This window comes from Pristis pectinata, chromosome 5, assembly GCF_009764475.1.
Source record: "Pristis pectinata isolate sPriPec2 chromosome 5, sPriPec2.1.pri, whole genome shotgun sequence".
Classification (NCBI taxonomy): Eukaryota; Metazoa; Chordata; class Chondrichthyes; order Rhinopristiformes; family Pristidae; genus Pristis; species Pristis pectinata.
This window is the reverse complement of record NC_067409.1, coordinates 3,284,273-3,308,660: the sequence shown is the minus strand read 5'-3', so window position 1 is coordinate 3,308,660 and position 24,388 is coordinate 3,284,273. Positions and strand designations below refer to the sequence as shown.

The window sequence follows — 24,388 nt, the reverse complement described above, 5'->3', positions numbered from 1 at the left end:
AGGATACCCTAAAGGTTAACCACCAGGTCAGATCGGTGGTAAAGAAAGCGAATGCTATGTTGGCATTCATTTCGAGAGGTATAGTGTATAAAAGTAAGGAAGTGTTGATGAGGCTCTACGGGGCACTAGTGAGGCCTCATTTGGAATACTGTGCACAGTTTTGGGCCCCATATCTTAGGAAGGATGTGCTGATGTTGGAGAGGATTCAGAGGAGATTTACGAGGATGATTCCTGGAATGAAAGGGCTTACATATGATGAGCGTTTGTCGGCTCTTGGACTGTACTCACTGGAGTACAGGAGAATGAGAGGGGACCTCATAGAGACATTTAACATGTTGAAAGGACTGGACAGAGTAGATGTGGCTAGGCTGTTTCCCTTGGTGGGTGAGTCCAGGACCAGAGGGCACAATCAGAATTAGAGGATACAGGTTTAAGACAGAGATGAGGAGAAATTTCTTTAGTCAGAGGGTGGTGAATTTGTGGAATTCCTTGCCATGTACAGCAGTGGAGGCCAGATCATTGGAGGCGTTTAAGGAAGAGATAGATAGGTATCTAAATAGTCGGGGTATCAAGGGATATGGGGATAAGGCCGGAAATTGGGGTTAGGTTTTTTATTGTTCCCCCCCATCCCAATTTTTCATTTCTTTTTCTTTTTTCCTTTTCTTTGGAGCAGACTCGATGGGCCGAATGGCCTGCTTGTGAAGTTTGTGATCTTGTGAAGCTCCCTCCACACCATCCCACCACGCACTCCTGGGGTCAGACACAGGGTGAAGCTCCCTCCACACCGTCCCAGGACAGGGACAACACAGTGCAAGGGTTCTACCCTTTGATGCTCGACTGATCCCATAATCCATCCTCTCCGGAGACAGTGCACCTCCCAGTTATCTGGCAGCCCAGCCCTTCCCATGAGGACAATCACCACAACGTGACCATCCAGGCTTGTGTGAAGGCAATGGAGGCTGTTGGCTGTGGTTGCCCACGGTGTGTGTGTCAGTGATTAAAATACTGGAATCTAGAAGAACTTCTGACGGAAACTGTGCCAACCCCCTCCCTCCCCACCATCCGGAGCCTAAACGGCCCTTCCAGGAGAGGCAAGAGATTCACGTGCATCTTATCCATTGCATTTGGTGCTGTCGATGTGGCCTCCTCCGCATCGATGAGAACAAGCGCAGACCAGGTAACCACTTTGCTGACCACCTGCGCTCCGGGAGCCGTGGTCTTCTGGAGCTCCCGGTTGCCGGCCATTTTAATTCCCCTCCCCATTCCCACCCCGACCCGTCTGCCCTCAGCCTCCTCCACTGCCAGTAGAATGAGAAGAACAGCACCTCATATTCTGCCTGTAGTCTACAACCTGACGGCATCAACATTGAATTCTCCAACTTCAGGTCCAATCCCCCTCTGTCCCTTTCTCACCCCTCCTGATCTACCTAGTCCCTCCTACACCCACCCCAGTCCCCCCATCACCCACACAACCCTCCCACTGGGTCCCCTCGCCCCACTGTTCCCATCTGCCCTCCCCACCTCCCTTATTTGGCTCCATGCTCCCCCTTCCTTCCCTACCAGCCCTCTGTCACCTCCACCTCTCACCTGCATCTGCCTATCACCCTCCCCACCTGCGACCTCCTCAACCTCATTGGCTGTGCCACGCCTTGGGAGGTCCTGAAGTGACCCTTCGGCCCCTCGGCAGGGCTGCTCTCCCAGTTCCCAGGGGGTGGGGCAGGTACCTGTAGAGCCGCCAGCGGTGATCCAGAGGGAGCTCCCACACACTGTCGACGTCCCGCACCTCCTCTGCACTCATGACGCTCTGTTCCGACAGGCACCTGCAGATGGCCAGCTCCCCGTCCCTGCAGGACCAGAGGGTGGGTGATCCTCAGTCACAGGTGGGCACAACCTCACTGCACCCACCCACTGGGCCCTCCCACCGACAGCCCTTCCCACATCCAACCAGCCCCTCCCCACAATCCCACCCACTGGGCTCTCCCACTGACAGCCCCTCCCACCGACAGCCCCTCCTATTGACCCAACTAGCCCCTCCCACTGAGAGCCCCTCCCACTGAGAGCCCCTCCCACAGCCCTCCCACTGATCCAACCAGCCCCTCCCACTGACAGCCCCCCACTCACCCAGACAGCCCCTCCCACTGACAGCCCCTCCCCGTCCCCTCCCACTGACCCAACCAGCCCCTCCCACCGACAGCCCCCCACTCATCCAGACAGCCCCTCCCACTGACAGCCCCTCCCCGTCCCCTCCCACTGACCCAACCAGCCCCTCCCACCGACACCCCCCCACTCATCCAGACAGCCCCTCCCACTGACAGCCCCCCACCCATCTACACAGTCCCGCCCACTGACAGCCCCACCCACTCATCCAGACAGCCCCTCCCATTGACAGCCCCTCCCCTTGTCCCCTCCCACTGACCCAACCAGCCCTTCCCACCAACAGCCCCTCGCATTGGCCCCACCAGCAGCCCCTCCCATTAAACCTTCCCATCAGCCCCTCCCACCAATCCCCACCCATTAGCCGCTCCCGCCAAAGGCCCCTCCCATGTGGAGGCAGAGACTCTCGCGAGACTTAAGCCACCTCCAGACCAGAGTTGCTGAGGCACAGAAGGCTCTGGACCTACTGCAGGCAAATGGGATTAGCGTAGCTGGATACAGCAGGCAGCACGGACAGATGGGCCGAAGGGCCTGTTTCTGCGATGTATGGCTCCATGACTCATATAAAATAGGTGGCGGATGGTTGGCAATGATTAGATGGGCTGAAGGGCCCGTTTCCATGCTGTGTGCCTATGTCCAGGACCCTCCCAAGCCCCAGGTCTTCCTCCTTGGGGCCCGGATTAAACTCTTCCTGACCTGGCCGTCCACCTCCTCCTCCAAAGCCCCACTCCCTGCAGCCAGTGCTTGGCCATCGGGAACCCCTGACCACTGGGAGCTGAACGCAGGGCTAACAGCCCGGAGTGGGTATGGTTCGAAGCCAGTGTGCCCCCCAGCCACGGGCACCATACCTGGTGTCTGCACCAGTGAGATAAGCAAACTTCCTTCCTGCCCATTGTTCCGCGCTACACGGAGGGTCGCGGGGAGCACTCCCGTCCGCTACCCACTCCCCTTCCTCTTCATTGGAGGTCACAAAGCCGGTGTTAACTGCAGAGGGAAAGAGAAGGGTTTAGATTACCTGCAATAAACAAGTTTGCAGATGATACCACCATTGTGGGCCGTATCTCAAATAATGATGAGTCGGAGTACAGGAAGAAGATAGAGAGCTTAGTGGAATGGTGTCATGACAACAAACTTTCCCTCAATGTCAACAAAAGAGCTGGTCATTGACTTCAGGAAAGGGGGCGGTGTACATGCTCCTGTCTACATCAATGGTGCTGAGGTCGAGAGGGTTGAGAGCTTCAAGTTCCTGGGAGTGAACATCACCAACAGCCTGACCTGGTCAAATCACGTAGATGCCACGGCCAAGAAAGCTCACAAGCGCCTCTACTTCCTCAGGAGGCTAAAGAAATTCAGTTTGTCCCCTTTGACTCTCACCAACTTTTATCGATGCACCATAGAAAGCATCCTATCTGGATGTATCACGGCTTGGTACGGCAACTGCACTGCCCAGGACCGCAAGAAACTACAGAGAGTTGTGGACACAGCCCAGCGCATCACGGAAACCAGCCTCCCCTCCTTGGACTCTGTCTTTACCTCTTGTCTGGGTGAAGCAGCCAGCATAATCAAAGACCCCACCCACCCAGAACATTCTCTCTTCTCTCGTCTTCCATCAGATAGAAGATACCACCAGGCTCAAGGACATTTTCTACCCCACTGTGATAAGACTATTGAACGGTTCCCTTATACAATGAGATGGACTCTGACCTCACGATCTACCTTGTGACCTTGCACCTTATTGCACTGCACTTTCTCTGTAGCTGTGACACTTTACTCTGTAGTGTTAGTTTTTACCTGTACTACATCAATGCACTCTGCACTGACTCAATGTAACTGCGCTGTGTAATGAATTGGCCTGTACGATCAGTATGTAAGACAAGTTTTTCACTGTACCTCGGTACAAATGACAATAATAAACCAGTACAAAGGAGGGTTCAGCCACTGCAACCCTGTTGTGGCCTCAGCAATCACAGAATAAATTACCATAGGACCATCAGATATAGGAGTAGAATTAGGCCATCCGGCCCATTGAGTTCCTTGATTACCTTAGCTGCTTTCCCGAAGCAGCGAGAAGAGTGGACTGAGTCCATGGAGGGGAGGCTGGTTTCCGTGATGGACAAGGCCATGTTCAAAACTCCCTGCAATTTCTTGCAGTCTTGGGCAGAGCAGTTGCTGTACCAAGCTGTGATGCATCCGGACAGGATGCCTTTGGTGGTGCACCTGTAAAAATTTGAGGGTCGTCGGGGACATGCCGAATTTACTTAGCCCAATATAAAACCCACCTGGTTTTGGGCTGGATCAGACAGTCTTTCTCCAGTATAAGCCAATGGGAGACCAGTCCCACAACAGAAATGGGTGCAGGGAGATTTCATCCAGATGTTTAACCTAAAGAGGGGTTTTGTTTCAATCAGTGCAGAAATGTGGAGGATTTGGAGAGGGTGCAGAAGAGGTTCACCAGGATGCTGCCTGGATTAGAGGGCATGAGCTATAAGGAGAGGTTGGACAAGCTTGGGTTGTTCTCTCTTCAATGTTGGAGGCTGATGGAGACCTGATAGAGGTTTATAAAATTATGAGAGGCATAGATAGAGTAGACAACCTTTTTCCCAGGGTTGAAATATCTGATACTAGAGGACATGCATTTAAGGTGAGAGGGGGTAAGTTGAAAGGAGATGTGTGAGTCAAGTTTTTTTTTTATACACACAGAGTGGTGGGTGTCTGGAATACGCTGCCAGGGGTGGGGGTGGAGGCAGATACAATAGAGGCATTTAAGGGGCTTTTAGAAAGGCACAGGAGTGTGCAGAGAATGGACAGATATGGATCATGTGCAGGCAGAAGGGATTAGGTGTCATGAGCTTAATTAGATCAGCACAACATTGTGGGCTGAAGGGCCTATTCCTGTGCTGTATTGTTCTATGTTCTATGTCCTATGTTCTATGTGAAGCCAATTCCTGAAGCTCGGGACTGGAACAAGAAATGGGGGATAAGCAGATTGGGAGATCCCATGGGAGCAGATTGAACCCAAGGTTTGCAACAAAGGGAAGCGGGGCCCCTCCCTCGGTAATCCACCCAGTGGCTGCGGGGGGGGGACTGACCACCGGTCCCGGCGGCTGCGGGGGGGAGCAACTGACCACGGGGGAGGGACCGGCCGTTGGTCATTGGCCGAGTTCGCCACCCTCAGCAGCTGAGAGGTTAACCCGGATGGCAAAGTGCGGACTCGCCTGTCGGTGCCGCCTCCTGCGATGGTCCGGATGGGAAGTACCGGGTGGGGTTGATCCCTTCCTGGGCCTGGTCGGTCCCCAGAGCCCGGGGTGCTGGCCTCCTGTCCGTGTCCGTCTGTGGCCGGAGGTGCAGGGGTATCTTCAACCATTCCAACACCACCCCACTCTTCGAGTTACTCAGGGGGATCTGCCGTGTGGGAGAAGGGATCCAAGAGTATCACTGCTGCCCGCCCAAGGGATCCCAGCAGAACCCTAACCCCCTCCCCACCAGCAGACCCCCACCATGCTCTCCTCTCTACCCGGGACCCCTCCCTCAACTCCTTCCCCCAGCCACCAAACCCCCAGCATATTTCCCTCCCTCCCTACCACCAGAGGCCCACCACCCTCCCCGGGACCCCACCCCCAACCACTAGACCCCCACCATCCACCCCCTCCCTCCCTACCACACAACCCTCTCCATCACCAAACCCCCACAGACCTCCCCTCCCTCCCACCAAAGCCCCACCGTCCTCATCTCCTTCCCTGGGAGTCTTCCCTAAAACTAGATCCCCACTGTCCTCCTCCCAGGACCCCTCCCTCCCCACCACAAAACCCCCACTGCTCACCCCTCCCTCCGCATAAACACAGATGCCCCGCTCACACAAACCAGCACCTCCCCCACCCCTGCCTACCCAGAAACTGCCCACCTCCTGCTTTCCAGAACCACCCCCCCCCCCCACTGCTGCCTTCCACCATGTAACAACTCCACCACCCTCCTCTTCTGCCCCCTCCAAATGCAACCAGCCCCCTCCCTTCCCTCCTGGAACCCCCCCACTGCCTTCCCTCGCCCCATCACCCTCCTGCCCTCCCTGCCGCCCTCCCCGAGATCCAGGTGCCCCATCCTGCCGTAACAAACACCCCCCCCCCCGCCAACACCAACCCCTCCCTTGTCCCACAGGCCGAGATCCCCTGGCCTCAGTTACCGAGGGCAGCCCCAGCTCTTCCACGTCAGCTTTCATTTCGGGAGCCAGCTCCTCGTCCTGCAGGATTCCCACTGGGAGCATCTCCAGCACCTTGGAGCAGTAAACGATGTCGGCCTTGGTGTCTTCGATCTTCTTTTTAATCTGGAACAGGTCACACCGGTCACAGGGACTCAGCCTCTCGAGGGACAATCATACATTGTAATTGTAGCTGCCTCTACTGCTTCTTCTAGCAGCTTTTTCCATACACCCACCGCCCTCAGGGTGTCCCTCAGGTCCCCTTCTACAGGTGTCCTGTTGGAAGTGGCCTGACCGGTTGCATCACGGTCTGGGACGGCAATTCGAATGCGCAGGAACGCAAGAAGCTGCAGAGAGTAGTGGACTCTGCCCAATACATCACGAACACATCCCTCCCCACCATCGGGAGTATCTACAGGAGGTGCTGCCTCAAGAAGGCAACGTCCATCATCAAAGATCCCCACCATCTGGGCTGTGCCATCTTCCCGCAGCTCCCATCGGGCAGGAGGTACAGAAGCCTGAAGTCCCACACCACCAGGTTCAGGAACAGCTACTTCCCTTCAACTATTCGGGTCTTGAACCAAGCAGCACAACCCTAATCACTACAGTTTAGCAACACTGTGACCACTTTGATCACTTTGCACTAAAATGGACTTTACTTTTCTGTTCTAATTGTGTTCTTTCTTGTAAAAAAGTGTCTACAATTTATGTTTAAATTATTTTTCCTGTGAATGTTGCTTATCTGATGCTCTGTGCCTGTGATGCTGCTGCAAGTAAGTTTTTCATTGCACCTGTGCACACTTGGACTTGTGCACATGACGACATCGTCTCAGAGACCCCCCCCAACATACCAAGGTCACAGGCAGACCCACCTCTTTGAATCGGTGTCTCTGCAGGGGCGTCAACATTGCATGCAGTCTCGTCTTGCGAATGTTCTCCAGGGTGAAACTCTGCAGTTCCTTGTTCTTGCAAAATCCCCCAATGCGCACGATCTTGGAGCAATTAGACTCGAGGAGCCCTGAGGGATCAGTCAGTGACAGTCAGCATGGCTTTAAAGGGAAGCTTCTTCCTGCCTAATGTGCCTGAATTTGATAAATGGTAGCTGTATTGTCACATGTTTCAAGATAAGCTTTTGATTGAGTGCCATCCAGACAGATCATTCCATACGCAAATACGTCAAGGTCGTACAAATGGATAAAAGGAAATAGAATAAAGTGTTAGAGTTACAGAGAAAGTGCAGTGCAGGCAGACAGTAAGGCGTAAGGGCCATGACGAGGTAGATTGTGAGATCAAGAGTTCATCTTCAGTGTACAAGAGGTCTGTTCAAGAGTCTGATGACAGCGGGATAGAAGCTGTCCTTGTGCCTGGTGGTACGTGTTCTCAAGCTTTTCTACCTTCTGCCCGATGGGAGGGGGGGAGAAGAGAGAGTGACCAGGGTGGGTGGGGTCTTTGAGAAATGGCAGCGGGAAGTGTAGACAGAGTCTATGGAGGGGAGGCTGGTTTCCGTGATGTGCTGAGCTGTGTCCACAACGCTCTGCAGTTTCTTGCGGTCCTGGGCAGAGCAGTTGCCGTACCAAGCCGGGATGCATCCGGATAGGATGGTTTCTGTGGAGCAGCAAACAAAGAGCCGCGAGGTGATGTTGCAGCTCTACAGAACTCTGGTCAGGCCACACTTGGAGTATTGTGATCGGTTCTGGTCACCTCATTATAGGAAGGATGTGGAAGCTTTAGAGAGGGTGCAGTGGAGATTTACCAGGATGCTGCCTGGATTGGGGAGCATGTCTTATGAGGATAGGTTGAGTGAGCTAGGGCATTTCTCTTTGGAGAGGAGGAGGAGGATGAGAGGTGACTTGATAGAGGTGTACAAGATGATAAGAGGCATAGATCGAGTGGACAGTCAGAGACTTTTTCCCAGGGCAAAAATGGCTAACATGCAGGGACATAATTTTAAGGTGATTGGAGGAAGGTATAAAGGGGATGTCAGGGGTAAGTTTTTTTTGACACAGAGTGGTGGGTGCGTGGAACGCACTGCTGGCAGAGGTTGTGGGGGCAGATACATTAGGGACATGTAAGAGACATTGATAGAAAAATAGGGGGCTATGTGGGAGGGAAGGGTTAGATAGATCTTAGAGTAGGATAAAATGTTGGCACAACATTTTGGGCCAAAGGGCCTGTATTGTGCCGTAGTGAGGGTTGACGAGGGCTGTGTGTTAGATAACGGTCTCCGTGGATATGACTGAGACTTACAGGCAGCTTATGATAATAGGCGCCAGGAGGGTACAGATGGCTGGTTAGTTGGTCAGGAAAATGGAGAATGGAATTTAATGCAGCCAACTGACAGGTGATGTGTAGGGGAGGTGCCACAGAGCGAGGGAATGTTGATTGGTTAATTGATAATTGGGTTATTGCTGTCACAAGTTCTGAGAATCAGTGAAACACAGGAGCAATGAGCGCCTCACCTTCCAGGAAGAGGTCCAGGGTGTGGTTTGTGTTGCAGACGATCAGGATAGGGGTGTCCTGCCCTGACACCGCGCCCGCCTGCCACAGCCTCGCATTGTGAAGGAGCAGCTGCACCAGCTTCAGACCAATAAAGGTCTTCCCTGGGGAGACACGCCGCAGAGGTCAGCCCTTCCCTGGGGAGACACGCCGCAGGGGTCAGCCCTTCCCCCGGGGGGAGACGCGCCGCAGGGGGTCAGTCCACCCCTCCGTCGCTGGGATCTCCCCTCCCTGACACACCACAGGTCAGCTCCCCTTCATCATACAGCAGGGAAACAGGCCCTTCAGCCCAACCAGTCCATGCTGACCAAGATTCCCATCCAAGCTGGTCCTGTTTGCCCACATTTGGACCTTATCCCTCTAAACCTTTCCTATCCATGGACCTGTCCAAGCACTATTAATGTACCTGCCTCAACCACTTCCTCTGGCAGCTCGTTCCATAACTGACCACCCTCTGGTTGAAAAAGTTGCCCCTCAGCTTCCTATTAAATCTCTCCCCTCTCACCTTAAACCTGTGCCCTCTAGTCCTTGATTCCCCAACCTGGGGAAAAAGACTGTTTGTTCACCCTATCAATCCCCTCATGATTTTATTCACCTCTATAAGGTTAGCCCTCAATCTCCCATGTTCCAAGGAATAAAGACCCAGCCTGTCCAACCTCTCTCTATAACTCAGGCCCTCGAGTCCTGGCAACATCCTCGTGAATCTCCTCTGCACTCTTGCCAGCTTAATGGCATCTTCCCCGTAGCAGGGTGACCAAAACTGGACACAGTCCTCTAAGTGCAGCCTTAAAATCTTGTACAACTGCAACATGACGTTCCAACTTCTTTGGCACTCACCAACTTTTATCGATGCACCATAGAAAGCATCCTATCTGGATGCATCACAGCTTGGTACGGCAACTCCTCTGCCCGGGACTGCAAGAAGCTGCAGAGAGTTGTGGACACAGTTCAGCACATCATGGAAACCTGCCTCCCCTCCATGGACTCTTGTCTATACATCTCGCTGCCTTGGTGAAGCAGCCAGCATAATCAAAGACCCCACCCACCCAGGACATTCTCTCTTCTCTCCTCTCCCATCAGGTAGAAGATACAGGAGCCTGAGGGCATGTACCACCAGGCTCAAGGACAGCTTCTTCCCCACTGTGATAAGACTATTGAACGGTTCCCTTATACAATAAGATGGATTCTTGACCTCACAATCTTATTGTCTACCTGCAATGCACTTTCTCTGTAGCTGTGACACTTTACTCTGTACTGTTATTGTTTTTACCTGTACTACCTCAATGCACTCTGCACTAATTCAGTGTAACTGCACCATGTAATGAATTGATCTGCAAGACAAGTTTTTCACTGTACCTAGGTACAAGTGACAATAATAAACCAATACCAATACTCAGTGCCCTGACTGATGAAGGCCAGTGTTCTTCACCACCCTGTCTCCCTGGTAGATGTCACTGGTAGTCCACACCTCCTCCTCCTTTATACTACAAGGGTAACTTCACACCCTGGTCAGACATCCCTGAATCACCAATGCACACCCCGCGTGTCCCCCCAGCACCACCTACAACAGACCAGGTGAGCCACACCCTTCCACAGGGCCAGGACAGTCCCCCAGTAGGTGTTTCAGTATCTGAGTACCGGCCATGGCTCAGCGGAAGCTGCCCCCTCTCCCAGGCTCCAGCAGTACAAGCCCATTGATCCTCGAAAGTGGCATTGTAAGTGGGTAACGTGGTTGTGGTGTACGGGACACTGGCCTTCATTAGTCCGGGCACAGACGACAAGAGCAGGAAGGTTATGCTCCAACTTGGTCAGACCTCGGCTGGAGCTCTGTGTACCGGTCTGGTCACCACACTATAGGAAGGACGTGATGTCCCTGGAGAGGGTGCAGAGGGGATTCACTGGGGTGTTGCCTGGGACGGAGCGGTTCAGTTATGAGGAGAGACTGGGTGCGTTCTCCCTGGAGCGGAGAAGGTTAAGAGGGAACATGATTGAGGTGTCTAAGATTATAAGTAGCGTAGACTGTGGGAAACTTTTCCCCATGTCAGAGGTGGATAAAACCCAGAGGACGTAGATTAAGAGGAAGGGGGAAGAGATTTAGAGGAGATCTTGAGGGGGGCATTTTTCACCCAGAGAGCGGTGAGTACCTGGAACGCACTGACTGAGAGTGGTGTGGAAGCAGAGTCGCTGACAATGTTTAGATGTGTCTAGATCAGCATTTGAAGTGCTGGAGAGTGGGATCAATTCAGCCGGATGGCCCCTGGTCAGTGTGGACTGATTCCTGGGATGCTGGGGCAACTCTGCCAGTGTTCACCAGAATTCAGTAGAACGAGAGGTCTTGAAGGTTCTGACAGGGCTCAACAGGAGAGTGCAGGGAGGGTGTTTCCCTGGGTTGGGGGAGGGAGAGGAGGGAGGTCTACAACCAGAGGCCACGGCCTCAGGTTACAGGGCAAAGCAGGACTGAGATGAGGAGGAAGTCCCTCTGTCAGAGGCCATTCTCCACCATAAAGGACCGTGGATGTCATGTTGCTGCATATATTTAAGGAGATAGATTTCTAAACAGAAAAGGCAGGAGAGAGGGGAATGTGGTCGATAGTCGGCCTTGAATTGTGGAAGAGACTGAACGGTTCTAATTTATGGTTTCACAGAATACAGAATAGCACAGGAACAGGCCCTTCGGCCCACCATGTCTGTGCCGAACACGATGACGAATTAGACTAATCCCCTCTGTTTGTACATGACACATATTCCTCCGTTCCATCTGTCTGTCCGTCACCCTCTTAAACACCTCTCCCGTATCTGCGTCCACCCCCACCCCTGGCAGCCCGTTCCAGGCACCCACCGCTCTCTGTGTAAAAAAACTTGCCCCGCACATCTCCTTTGAACTTACCCCCCTCACCTTAAATGCACGCCCTCTAATATTTGACATTTCTACCATGGGAGAAAGATTTTGGCTGTCTATGCCTCTCATAATCTTATAAACCTCTATCAGGTCTCCCGTCAGCCTCCGCGCTCCAGACAAAACAACCCAAGTTTGTCCAACTTCTCCTTATAGCTCATGCCCTCTAATCCAGGCAGCACCCTGGTGAACCTCTTCTGCACCCTCTCCAAAGCCTCCACATCCCTCCTGTAATGGGGCGACCAGAACTGCACACAACACTCCAAGTGCAGTCAAGTCCTCCTGGGATGCGTAACACCCACCGACTGACCCCAGCCCCTCGCCCTGAGTACAACTTGCAAATCGGCTTCTTGATGAACAGCAAGCCCTGCCTCAACTCTGCATCTCCACCGCGCCCACACACCTGTGCCGGGCGGACCCTGAATTATGGCGAACTCCCGGGTCAGGGCCTTCTGAAGAGCCTTGAGCTGTGACCTGTCAAAGTGCCTCAGCCATCGTAGGGAGTGCAGGTCTTGTTGGAAGGGGTTGACCAAGTACTTGTTCTCTGGAGATGGACTTCCCACCTGCCCTGGGAGGGCCCTGGCATGCTGGACGGGAAGGGTGGTCTCCATTCCTGTCTGCTGGAGGCACTGGGCTCCGTCTGCCCGGCTGCCTCCCTCCTCCACCGAGGGCTCCGTGATGCTGATAAACTCTTCCGCCGGCCCAGGGTGACCTGCTCTGGGGACCTTCTCCCCTTCCTCAGGCCCGTCAGTCCGCGCGGCAGGGTGACCCGTCTCGTCCGCTGGACGCCCTTCCACCTCCACCGGAGGTTCCGAGTCTTCAGCCTCAGGGCGATCTGCAACAGGGCAGTCGCGCTCCTCTGACACCTCGGCACACTCCCACTCCATTCCCTGCTCCTGCGTCGGCCCCATTTCCTCCTCCGGACCATCTGACGTCTAGGAGAAAAAAGGGGAAGAAAGTTGTCCACAGAAACTTCTGGTCGCCCCGTCACATGAAGGATGTGGAGGCTTTGGAGAGGGTGCAGAAGACCCATCACCTGTACGAGACCTTGGTGAGGCTGCACTTGCTCAATTCTGGTCACCCTGCTGTAGGAAAGAGGCCGTTAAGCTGGAAAGAGAGCAGAGGAGATTTACGAGGATGTTGCCTGGACTCGAGGGACTGAGTTATGGAAAAGGTTGAGCAGGTTTTTCATTGGAGCATAGGAGAATGAGGGATGATCTTATGGAGGTGCATAAAATCATGAGGGGCATAGATAGGGTGAATACACTCAGTCTGTTTCCCAGGGTTGAGGAATCAAGAACTAGAGGGCACGGGTTTAAGGTGAGAGGGGAGAGATTTAATAGGAACCTGAGGGGCAACTTTTTCACCCAGAGAGTGGTCAGTATATGGAACAAGCTGCTAGAGGAAGTGGTTGAGGTGAGTACAACAACATTTAAAAGACACTTGGACAGGAACATGGATAGGAAAGGTTTAGAGGGATATGGGCCAAATGTGGGCAAATTGGACTAGCTTGGATGGGAATCTTGGGTCAGCATGGACCAGTTGGGCCAAAGGGCCTGTTTTGGTGCTGAATGACTCCATGAGAAGAGGTTTACGGGGATGTTAGAACATAGAACAATTACAGCACAATTCAGGCCCTTCAGCCCACAAAGCTGTGCTGAACATGTCCCTACCTTAGAAATTACTAGGCTTACCCATAGCCCTCTATTTTACTCAGCTCCATGTACCTATCCAACAGTCTCTTAAAAGATCCTATCGTATCCGCCTCCACCACCGTTGCTGGCAGCCCATTCCACACACTCACCACTCTCTGAGTAAAAACTTACCCCTGACATCTCCTCTATATCTACTCCCCAGCACCTTAAACCTATGTCCTCTTGTGGCCATCAATTCAGCCCTGGGGAAAAGCCTCTGACTATCTACCCTATCAATACCTCTCATCATCGTATACACCTCTATCAGGTCCCCTCTCAACCTCCATCTCCCCAAGGAGAAAAGGCCAAGTTCCCTCAACCTGCTTTCATAAGGCATGCTCCGCATTCCAGGCAGCATCCTTGTAAATCTCCTCTGCACCCTCTCTATGGCTTCCACATCTTTCCTGGAGTGAGGCGACCAGAACTGAGCACAGTACTCCAAGTGGGGTCTGACCAGGGACCTATATAGCTGCAACAATACCTCACGGCTCCTAAATTCAATTCCCCGATTGATGAAGGACAAGACACCATATGCCTTCTTAACCACAGAGTCAACCTGCGCAGCCGCTTTGAGTGTCCTATGGACTCGGACCTCAAGATCCCTCTGATCCTCCACACTGCCAAGAGTCTTACCATTAATACTATATTCCGCCAACATATTTGACCTACCAAAATGAACCACTTCACACTTATCTGGGTTGAACTGGATTAGATGTTGCCTGGATTAGATGGTATGAGGTACAGGGAGAGGTTGGACAAGCCTCCATTGTCTTCTCTGGAGCGTCAGAGGCTGAGGGGAGACCTGATAGAGGTTTATAAAATTATGAGAGGCATAATTTTATTATGTCAGGAAGTTTTCCCCAGGGTAGAAATGTCAAAACTAGAGGGCGTACATTTAAGGTGAGAGCGGAAAGCTTAAAGGAGATGCTTTTTGTTTTTACACAGAGGGCGGTGGGGGCCTGGAACGGGCTGCCAGGGGTGGGGGTGGAGGCAGATACGATGGTGGCATTTAGAGGCTGTCAGACAGACACGTGCAGGGGATGGAGGGATAGGGATCACGTGCAGGCAGAAGGGATTTAGTTCAACTTGGCATCGTGCTTGGCACAGACGTCATTGGCCAAAGGCTCTGTTCCTGGGCTGTACTGTTTTATTAACCAGAGGTCCCAACGCCCAGTACCAGCCCTGGGTCTGGGGGGGACTCTATAGCCAGGTGCTGTTCACCAGGCAGATACCTGGGACGGCAGGATTCTCCAGGAGAGGAATGTAGGAAAATGGTGAGGCAGGAGCAGGCCAGCCAGCCCCTCAAGCCTGCCCCACCATTCAATACAGATGTAAGCCTGAAGTCCCCACACCACCAGGTTCAGGAACAGCGACTTCCCTTCAACCATTCGGTTCTTGAACCGACCAGCACAACCCTAATCACTGCCTCAGTACAGTAACACTGTGACCACTTTGATCACTTTACACTAAAATGGACTTTATCTTTTGTTCTGATTGTGTTCTTTCTTGTAAAAAATGTGCACAATTTATGTTTAAATTGTTTTTCTTGTGAATGCTGCTTATCTGATGCTCTGTGCCTGTGATGCTGCTGCAAGTAAGTTTTTCATTGTACCTGTGCACACATGGACTTGTGTACATGACAATAAACTCGACTTTGACTTCTTTTGACTTTGAACTGTAACACTATATTCTGCATGATGTTATTGTTTTCCTTTTGTTTTACCTCGATATATTTATCTATGGAATAAGCAAACCGGCCAACGCTCTCTGCTCAAGACCGCAAGAAACTGCAGAGAGTTGTGGACACAGCTCAGCACATCACAGAAACCATAGAACACTACAGCACAGCCCCTTTGGCCCACGATGTTGTGCCGACATTTTATCCTGCTCTAAGATCTATCTAACCCTTCCCTCCCACATAGCCCCTTATTTTTCTATCATTCATGTGTCTAAGAGTCTCTTAAATGCCCCCACAACCTCTGCCGTCAGTGCGTTCCACGCACCCACCACTCTCTGACATCCCCCTTATACCTTCCTCCAATCACCTTAAAATTATGTCTCCTCGTGTTAGCCATTGTCACCCCGGGAAAAAGCTTCCCCTCCATGGACTGTCTACACTACCCGCTGCTTCAGTAAAGCAGCCAGCATAATCAAAGACCCCACCCACCCCAGACATTCTCTCTTCTCCCCCCTCCCATCGGGCAGAAGATACAAAAGCCTGAAAGCACGTACCACCCACTAGGCTCAAGGACAGCTTCTAACCCGCTGTTATAAGATTATTGAATGGTTCTCTAGTACGATAAGATGGACTCTTGACCTCACAATCTACCTCATTGTGGCCTTGCAACTAATTGTCTGCCTGTACCGCACTCTGTATCGGTAACACTTTATTCTGCATTCCTCTTGTACTTGTGTACGGGATGATCTGTCTGGGTGGCATGCAGATGAAAGTTTTTTCACTGTATCTCAGTACACGCGAGAGTAATAGACCAATTACCTTGGCTCTGCTGCCCGTCTTGAGTAGAGGCCGCATGTCCAGGTAGGTGCTGTGTGGGGGGAGATATTGTGGGGGGCGGACACGGCCCTTGCACATCACCACATATCTCTGGAAGGGGATGCGCTTGGCGTCCATCTCCTGCAGCCCCCGAAGGACGTGGGAGTAGGCCTCGAAGAATGCTGGTGACTCCACCATGGAGAACGAGTGCCGGTAGAGATGGCGGGAGAGTTCCTGGTGCCCGGCGGCGAACCGCAGCCACAGGTAGCCCCGGGCCAGCAGCTGGGTGTCACCCTTGGCCACGGTGGCGGGGAAGATCTGCTCACAGTCGGAGGCGAAGAGGCAGACCAGGGAGCCCTTCACCAGCTGCCTGGGAGCCAGGCGGGCGCCTCGGCGGGAGCCACCGGGGCCGAACCAGGCCTTGTACGTGACTCCTTCCCACTGGCAGTCCGGGTGGAGGACCCTGACGTCCCGGTAAGCCTTCGGCTTGCCCGAGGCCTCGCAGGACAGGCAGGCCGCCAGCCGCTCCCTGAGCGGCCCAACAAAGTCTTCCCGTAGCAGGCGGAACTGGGCATCCAGGTAGGCCTGGCCGCTGGCGTATGGCCCTTCCACAGTGTTAGGCAGCACCCAGGGGTCCGGGCAGCCCAGCAGCTCCTCGGGAGTGGGGAAGATGGAGAGGGCCTGGATGTCCCTGGGGCGCTCCTCGCTGAAGGGGGCCTCTGGGCCCCGGTCTCCGGGGAAGGCCGCATCCACCGCCCGGCCTAGGTCCGACAGGTGTTTCTGGGTGGGCCAAGGGAGCTGGAAGCCCTGGCTGCGGAGCCGCCGGAGCCTGGCGCGCAACAGGTCGGCTGGTACATGGAGGAGGGGCCGAACGGCCTCAGGGGCGGCCTGGGTCAGGTGCCGCAGGAGGGTGATGGCCTCCTCCACCGCCTCCCCGTCGCCCTGCCCGATCCCGGCCACGAACCAGAGCAGGTCCCGCGCCAGGAAGGGGGAGCGGAGCACGGGCTGGAGGAGGGCTCGGAGCTCCCCCTCCCCAGGCGCCTCGCCCGCCGCCTGCCCCACGGCTCGGATCAGGCAGAGGATGTCCGGCTGGCTCAGCTCCACCCCGCCCAGGGCTCGCTCCAGCTCGTCCCCGCGCTCCAGCAGCAGCTGCCAGACCGGCGCCCGCTCGCGCAGAGCGTCTTCCAGCGATTCCAGGAGAGGCTGGAGCCTCGGCGAAAACCGGGAATGTCGTCCGGGGTATCCAGATCCGCGCTGACTCTTGCTCGAGGGGTGCCCAAAGCCATTCTCGTAAAGGTCTGGGTGCCCCCGCTTCCTGCTGCCAATTGTGAGCGAGGGGCAACGTAACTCTGGAAGACACAACCATTGAAACCTCAGTTCAGTTACAGGCTGTCATTCTATTAATACGGTCGTACAGCACTGCAGAATCATAGATGACCCCTCTCAACCCTCCCACGACCTATTTGTCCCACTGTTGTCTGGCAAGCGGTACCGGAGCATCCAGGCCAGAACTATTAGACTGTACAACAGATTTTCCCCCCAGGCTGTCAGGCTCCTGAATACCTGGAGGCAGTCTCAGACAAATGCCGCGTCAAAAGCCCTGGTTTGCACAACGGCGTATAAGAACTTTGGCTGCTTCTGCTGAAGATGTTTATACTGTTCTCTCAGTGTATTGCAACACACTGAATTCTGTATTTTCTTCATCCAACTTGGTTTTGCACTAACCCTGCACTAATTTTGGAACGCGTGGAACGCACTGTCAGGGGTGCTGGTAGAGGCAGATACATTAGGAACATTTAAGCGACTCTTCGATAGGCACATGGATGATGGGAAAATGGAGGGGTCTGTGGGAGGGAAGGATTAGATTGATCTTAGAGTAGGTTACAAGGTTGGCACAGCATGGTGGGCCGAAGGGCCTGTACTGTGCTGTAGTGTTCTATGTTCTGTGTTCTAATTTTGTACATACCGTTTTTTTGCACTATTTGTACATACACGATTTTTCTGTCTGCGTTCATTGCATGTCCTCTGTTCTATGTACGTCCTCTGTTGTGAGAGTCGGGGGGAAACAACGTTTCGTTCCTCCGTGTGTTTACAGCATATAGGTGAATGACAATAAAATATAACTTGAACCTGAACTTGAGACAGGCCCTACGGCCCAACTGGTCCATGCCGACCAAGATTCCCATCTAAGCCAGTCCCATTTGCCCGCATTTGGCCCATATCCCTCTAAACCTTTCCTATCTGTGTACCTGTCCATATATCTTTTAAGTGTTATTGTTCCTACAGCATTTTGTGTGCATTGCGCCTTATTGTCTGCCTGCACTGCTCTTTCTCTGTAACTGTAACACTTTATTCTGCATTCTGTTATTGTTTTCCCTTGTACTACCTCAATGCACTGATGAGATGAGATGAGACAATTTGATCTGTAATTGATTTGTAACGAATGAAATGATCTGTATGGACGGCATGCAAAACAAAGTTTTTCACTGTTCCTCGGTACATGTGACAATAATAAACCAATTTACCAGTTTTATTGTACCTGCCTCAACCACTTCCTCCAGCAGCTCGTTCCACATACTGACCACCCTCTGGGTGAAAAAGTTGCCCCTCAGATTCCTATTAAATCTAGTTCTTGCCCTCTAGTTCTTGCTTCCCCAACCCTGGGAAACGGACTGTGCGCATTCACCCTGTCTATGCCCTTCATGATTTTATACACCTCTATAAGATCACCCCTCATTCTCCTACACTCCAGGGAATAAGTCCCAGCCTGTCTAACCTCTCCCTATAACTCAGGCCCTCATGTCCTGGCAACATTCTTGTAAATTTCCTCTACACTCTTTCCAGTTTAATGACATCTTTCCTGTAACAGGGTGACCAAAACTAACACAAGACTCCAGGTGCGTCCTCACCAACGGCTTGTACAACTGCAACGTAATGTCCTGACTCCTGTACTCAGTGCCCTGACAGATGAAGGCCAGTGTGCCAAACTCCTTCACCACCCTGCCTACCTGTGACCCACTCAGGGAATCATGGACTTGTACCCACTGAGTTCCCCCAGCAGCTTTCCCATGTCTCTGGTGTCTCCTGTCCACTCGTACTCCTAGATTCCTGTTCCTCACTCTCCAGGGCCCAACCATTTACTATTAATCTCATTCACTGCCATAGAGTCAGAGAGATACAGCACAGAACCAGGCCATTCGGCCCAACAAAACCATGCTAACCATCAAACTTCCATTCACACTAATCCCATTTTATTCTCCCCACGTTCCCATCAACACCCCCCAGAATCTACCACTTACCCACACACTTGAGGCAACTTACGGCAGTCAATTAGTCTACCAACCCGCACGTCGTTGGGATGTGGGAGGGAACTGGAGCACCCGGGGGAAACCCACACGGTCGCAGGGAGAACGTGCAAACTCTACACAGACAGCGCCCAAGGTCAGGAGCAGGAGTAGGTTCTGCAGTCACTGATGAGGCCGATGTTGGAAGCACACTCTTCCAGTGATAGGGTGGGAGATGTCTGACATGATGCGCAGGTGCATCATTTGTGAGCAGTTTTGTTTCGTGGCAACTGGTCTGCCCGGGACCACAAAAAACTGCAGAGAGTTGTGGACACAGCTCAGCACACCACAGAAACCAGCCTTCCCTCCACGGACCGTCTACACTTCCCACTGCCTCGGTAAAGCAGCCAACATAATCTAAAGACCCCACCCACCCCAGACATTCTCTCTTCTCCCCCCTCCCATCAGAAAGAAGATACAAAAGCCTGAAAGCACGTACTACCAGGCTCAGGGACAGCTTCTATCCCGCTGCTATAAGACTATTGAACAGACCTCTTGTACAATAAAGATGAACTCTTGGCCTCACAATCTACCTCATTGTGGCCCTTGCACCTTATTGTCTGCCTGCACTGCATTTTCTCTGTAACTGTAACACTTTATTCTATAGTTTGTTTTATTTTTCCTTCTGTAGCACTTCAATATACATACATATGGAATGATCTGACTGGAAGACACGGAAACAAGAGCTTTTCACTGTATCTCAGTACACATGACAATAATAAACCAATGACCAATGTTAAACCCCTGTGACAAACCACATACCGCCCTCGCCATCCCTGGAATTCATCTGACTAATCTTTGCTGGACTCTCTATCACAGGTTTATCCTTCCTTAGGGAGGAAAGCCAACCCCATGCATAAAACCATAAAACATAGGAGCAGAATTAGGCCATTCGGCCCATTGGGTCTGCTCCACCATTTGATCATGGCTGATTTATTTTTCCCTCTCAACCCCATTCTCCTGCCTTCTCCCTGTAACCTTTGACACCCTTACTAATCAAGAACCTATCAACCTCCACTTTAAATATACCCAGTGACTTGGCCTCCACAGCCATCTGTGGCAATGAATTCCACAGATTCACCACCCTCTGGCTGAAGAAATTCCTCCTCATCTTTATTCTAAAGGGTCGCCCTTCTATTCTGAGGCTGTGCCCTCTGGTCCTAGACTCTCCCACTCCTGGAAACATCCTCTCCACGTCCAGTCTATCCAGGCCTTTCAATATTCGGTAGTTTTCAATGAGATCCCCCCTCATCCTTCTAAACTCCAGTGAGTACAGGCCCAGAGCCATCAAACGCTCCTCATACATTAACCCTTTCATTCCTGGGATCATTCTTGTAAACCTTCTTTGGACTGTCTCCAATGCCAGCACATCCTTCCTTAGATATGGGGCCCAAAACTGCTCACAATACTCCAAATGTGGACTGACCAACGCTTTATAAAGCCTAAGCATTACATCCTTGCTTTTATATTCTAGTCCTCTCAAAATGAATGCTAACGTTGCATTTGCCTTCCTCACCACCAATTCAACCTGCAAGTTAACCTTTAGGGAATCCTGCACTAGGACTCCCAAGTCCCTTTGTACCTCCAATATCTGAATTCGCTCGCCGTTTAGAAAATAGTCTACATCTTTATTCCTTCTACCAAAGTGCATGACCGTACACTTCCCTACGCTGTATTCCATCAGCCACGTCTTTGCCCATTCTCCCAACCTGTCCAAGTCCTTTTGCAGACTCCCTGCTTCCTCAACATTACCTGCCCCTCCACCTATCTTTGTATTGTCTGTAAACTTGGTCACAAAGCCATCAATTCCAACATCCAGATCATTAACATATAACGTGAAAAGTAGCGGACCCAACACGATATTCCAGGTGCAATCTCATTATATATTGGAGGAAGATGTCTCCACTCTTGGACTCAAATCCACGTGTACATCATAGCATTTGCCTTTCTAGTTTGTATACAAGGCCACCCATCTCCCACTGAAAACCAACACGTTTTAGATCCTCACGTTTAAAAAAAAGCACTCTGCCTTTCCTTTATTGACAGCTTCTTCCCCTCCGCCAACAGATTTCTGAATGGTCCATGAATCCATGATCACTCCCTCTGGGTGGAGTGGGGTGAGGGACTCCACCCCATGTACCCCGAACATTCTCTCTTCTCTCCCCTCCTGTCAGGCAGAAGATACAAAAGCCTGAAAGCACGTACCACCAGTCTCAAGGACAGCTTCTATCCTGCTGTTATAAGACTATTGAATGGTCCCCAACTATGACAAGATGGACTCCTGACCTCACAATCTACCTCACACCTTATTGTCTGCCTGCACTGCACTTTCTCTGTAACTGTAACACTTTATTCTGCATTCTGTTATTGTTTTACCCTGTACTACCTCAATGCATTGTGTAATGAATTGGTCTGTACGAACGGTATGCGAGACAAGTTCTTCACTGTACCTCAGACAAGTGACAACAATAAACCAGTTACATAACTCACGCTGCCGCTGTCCAGCTTTGTATCATCGGCGGACTTGGATATAGTACACTTGATCCCCTTATCACTGATATTGAATAAACAGCCAGGTCCCCAGCACCAATCGTTGGCAGCCCATTTACCACAGTCCCCCAACCTGAAAATTACCCATTTATTCCTACTCTCTGTTGGTTAATCACTCCCAATACTGTACGCTCAAATTTTTGTTTTATAATCTCTTTGTGGCACTCGTCAAAGCAAGACCTTCAGAAAGTCTGAATACATCCGATCAACCAATTCACCCTGATCTATCCTGCTGCCACCGGCACATTCTCAGTAACGCAAAAAGACCCATTTCACTGGGTGTTTCGATGTACATGTGACTAATAAATAAATATCTTGTCAACAACTTCTAAAAGATCCGTCACACGTCATATTCCTTTCATAAATCCACATTGATTTTGCCAAATCCTGTCATTATTTCCCAAGTGGAGACACCAGAGACTGCAGACGCTGGAAGCTGGAGCAACAAACCGCTGGAGGAACTCAGCGGGTCAGGCAGCATCTGTGGAGGGAGATGGACAGTCGATGCTTTGGATCAAGACCCTTCATGTGGACTGATGGATAGGGGGAGATAGCCAGTAAAAGAGGTGGATGCAAGGCAGTTCTCGCCGCACTCCTTCCTCTCACCTCTTTATACTGACCATCTATCAGTCCAGACCAAAAACGTCAACCGTCCATTTCCCTCCACAGATGCTGCCTGACCCGCTGAGTCCATAGGATCATACAGCACGGAAACAGGCCCTTCAGCCCAACTGGTCCATGCTGACCAAGATGCCCCATACTAGCTAGTCCCATGTGCCCGCGTTTGGCCCATAACCTTAACCATAGAACCATACAGCACAAAACAGGCCCTTCAGCCCACCATGTTGTGCCGTCCATCAAACCACCCTCACACTACCTAACCCCTTCCTCCTGCATATCCCTCCATCCCACATTCCTCCATATGCCTATACAACCTTCTAAAACTTTCTTATCCATGTCACTGTCCAATAGTGTTTTAAATGTTGTTGATGTACCAACCTCAACCACTTCCCCTGGCAGCTCGTTCCACATGGATACCACCTTTTGTGTAAAAAAATTGCCCCTCAAGTTCCTATTAAATCTCTCCCCTCTCACCTTAAACCCATGCCCTCTAGTCCTTGATTCCCCAACCCTGGGAAATAGACTGAGTGCATTCACCTTACTTATGCCCCTCGTGATTTTATACACCTCTGTAAGGTCACCCCTCAGTCTCCTATGCTCCAAGTAATAAGATCCTAGCCTCCCCAAGCTCTCCCTATAACTCAGGCCCTCAAGTCCTGGCAACATCCTCGTAAATCTCCTCTGCGTGCTTTCCAGTTCCTCCAGTAGTTTGTTTTTTTAAAATTATTTTCCAAGTGCCTCGTTACCACTTCATTAATAGTAGATTCTATTCATTTTCCTGGTCCATATTTTTCTTCTCTCCCTCCTTTCTTAAATACTGGGATAAAGGCAGGTGCTCAGGAAGTGAGGAGTGGGATTCCCACAAGGATTAAAGGTCAGACCCCCGACCTGATAGGAGTTGAAAAAAATGGTGAGAGGCAGAGATAGGGTAGACAGTCAGAGTTGTTTTCCCAGGGTGGAAATGTCAAACACTAGAGGACACAGCTTTAAGGTGAGGGGGGCAAAGTTTAAAGGGGATGTGCAAAGTTTTTTTTTTACACACAGAGTGGTGGGTGCCTGGAACAGGCTGCCAGGGGTGGTGGTGGAGGCTGATACAGCAGCAATGTTAAAGAGGCAGTTAAACAAAAAGTCAGAAGTTAAAAAATGACAGAAAGTCGAGTTTATTGTCAGATGCACAAGTCCATATGAGCACAGGTGCAATGAAAAACATTATTGCAGCAGCATCACAGGCACAGAGCATCAGATAAGCAGCATTCACAAGGGAAACAAAAATTATACAAGAATGAACACAATTAGAACAAAATGTAACATAGTCCATTGTAGTGCAACATGGTCATAGTGTTGATATAGTGAGGTAGTGATTAGGGTTGTGCCGGTTGGTTCAAGAAGTGAATCGTTGAAAGGGCAGCACGGTAGTGTAGGGATTAGTGTAACGCTATTACAGCGCCAGTGACCCGGGTTCAATTCCGGCCTCTGTCTGTAAGGAGTTTGTACGTTCTCCCCGTGTCTGCATGAGTTTCCTCCGGGTGCTCCGGTTTCCCCCCACATTCCAAAGACGTACGGGTTAGGAAGTTGTGGGCGTGCTATGTTGGTGCCGGAAGTGTGGCGACACTTGCGGGCTGCCCCCAGAACACTCGACACAAAAGATGCATTTCACTGTGTGTTTCGATGTACGTGTGACTAATAAAGATATTTTATCTTATCAGGTTGCTGTTCTTAAACCTGGTGGTGTGGGGACTTCAGGCTTCTGTACCTCCTGCCCGATAGGAGCTGCGAGAAGATGGCACAGCCCGGATGGTGGGGATCTTTGATGATGGATGTTGCCTTCCTGAGGCAGCGTCTGTGGAGGGAGATGTACAGTCGACGTTTAGGGTCGAGACCCTTCATCCGGACTGAACAATAGAGGGGAGGTAGCCATGTGAGGGGAAGGGGTGGAGCAAGGGCTGG

At 51.7% G+C, this 24,388-nt stretch overlaps 1 protein-coding gene across 1 annotated transcript in view; it reads right to left on the bottom strand.

The window, feature by feature from the left end:
- LOC127570412 (NFX1-type zinc finger-containing protein 1-like) overlaps positions 1 to 16,593 on the bottom strand; it is a 28,627-nt gene extending 12,034 nt beyond the window's left edge. The window contains exons 1-8 of the mRNA XM_052015970.1: positions 15,930 to 16,593; positions 12,142 to 12,673; positions 8,806 to 8,946; positions 7,219 to 7,364; positions 6,332 to 6,472; positions 5,370 to 5,556; positions 3,003 to 3,138; positions 1,725 to 1,844 (exon numbers count right to left, since the gene is read on the bottom strand). Coding sequence (XP_051871930.1) covers positions 1,725 to 1,844; positions 3,003 to 3,138; positions 5,370 to 5,556; positions 6,332 to 6,472; positions 7,219 to 7,364; positions 8,806 to 8,946; positions 12,142 to 12,673; positions 15,930 to 16,124 — 1,598 coding nt within the window. The 5' untranslated portion in view covers positions 16,125 to 16,593. The remainder of the gene's footprint in view (positions 1 to 1,724; positions 1,845 to 3,002; positions 3,139 to 5,369; positions 5,557 to 6,331; positions 6,473 to 7,218; positions 7,365 to 8,805; positions 8,947 to 12,141; positions 12,674 to 15,929) is intronic.
- Between the last annotated feature and the right edge of the window lie 7,795 nt (positions 16,594 to 24,388).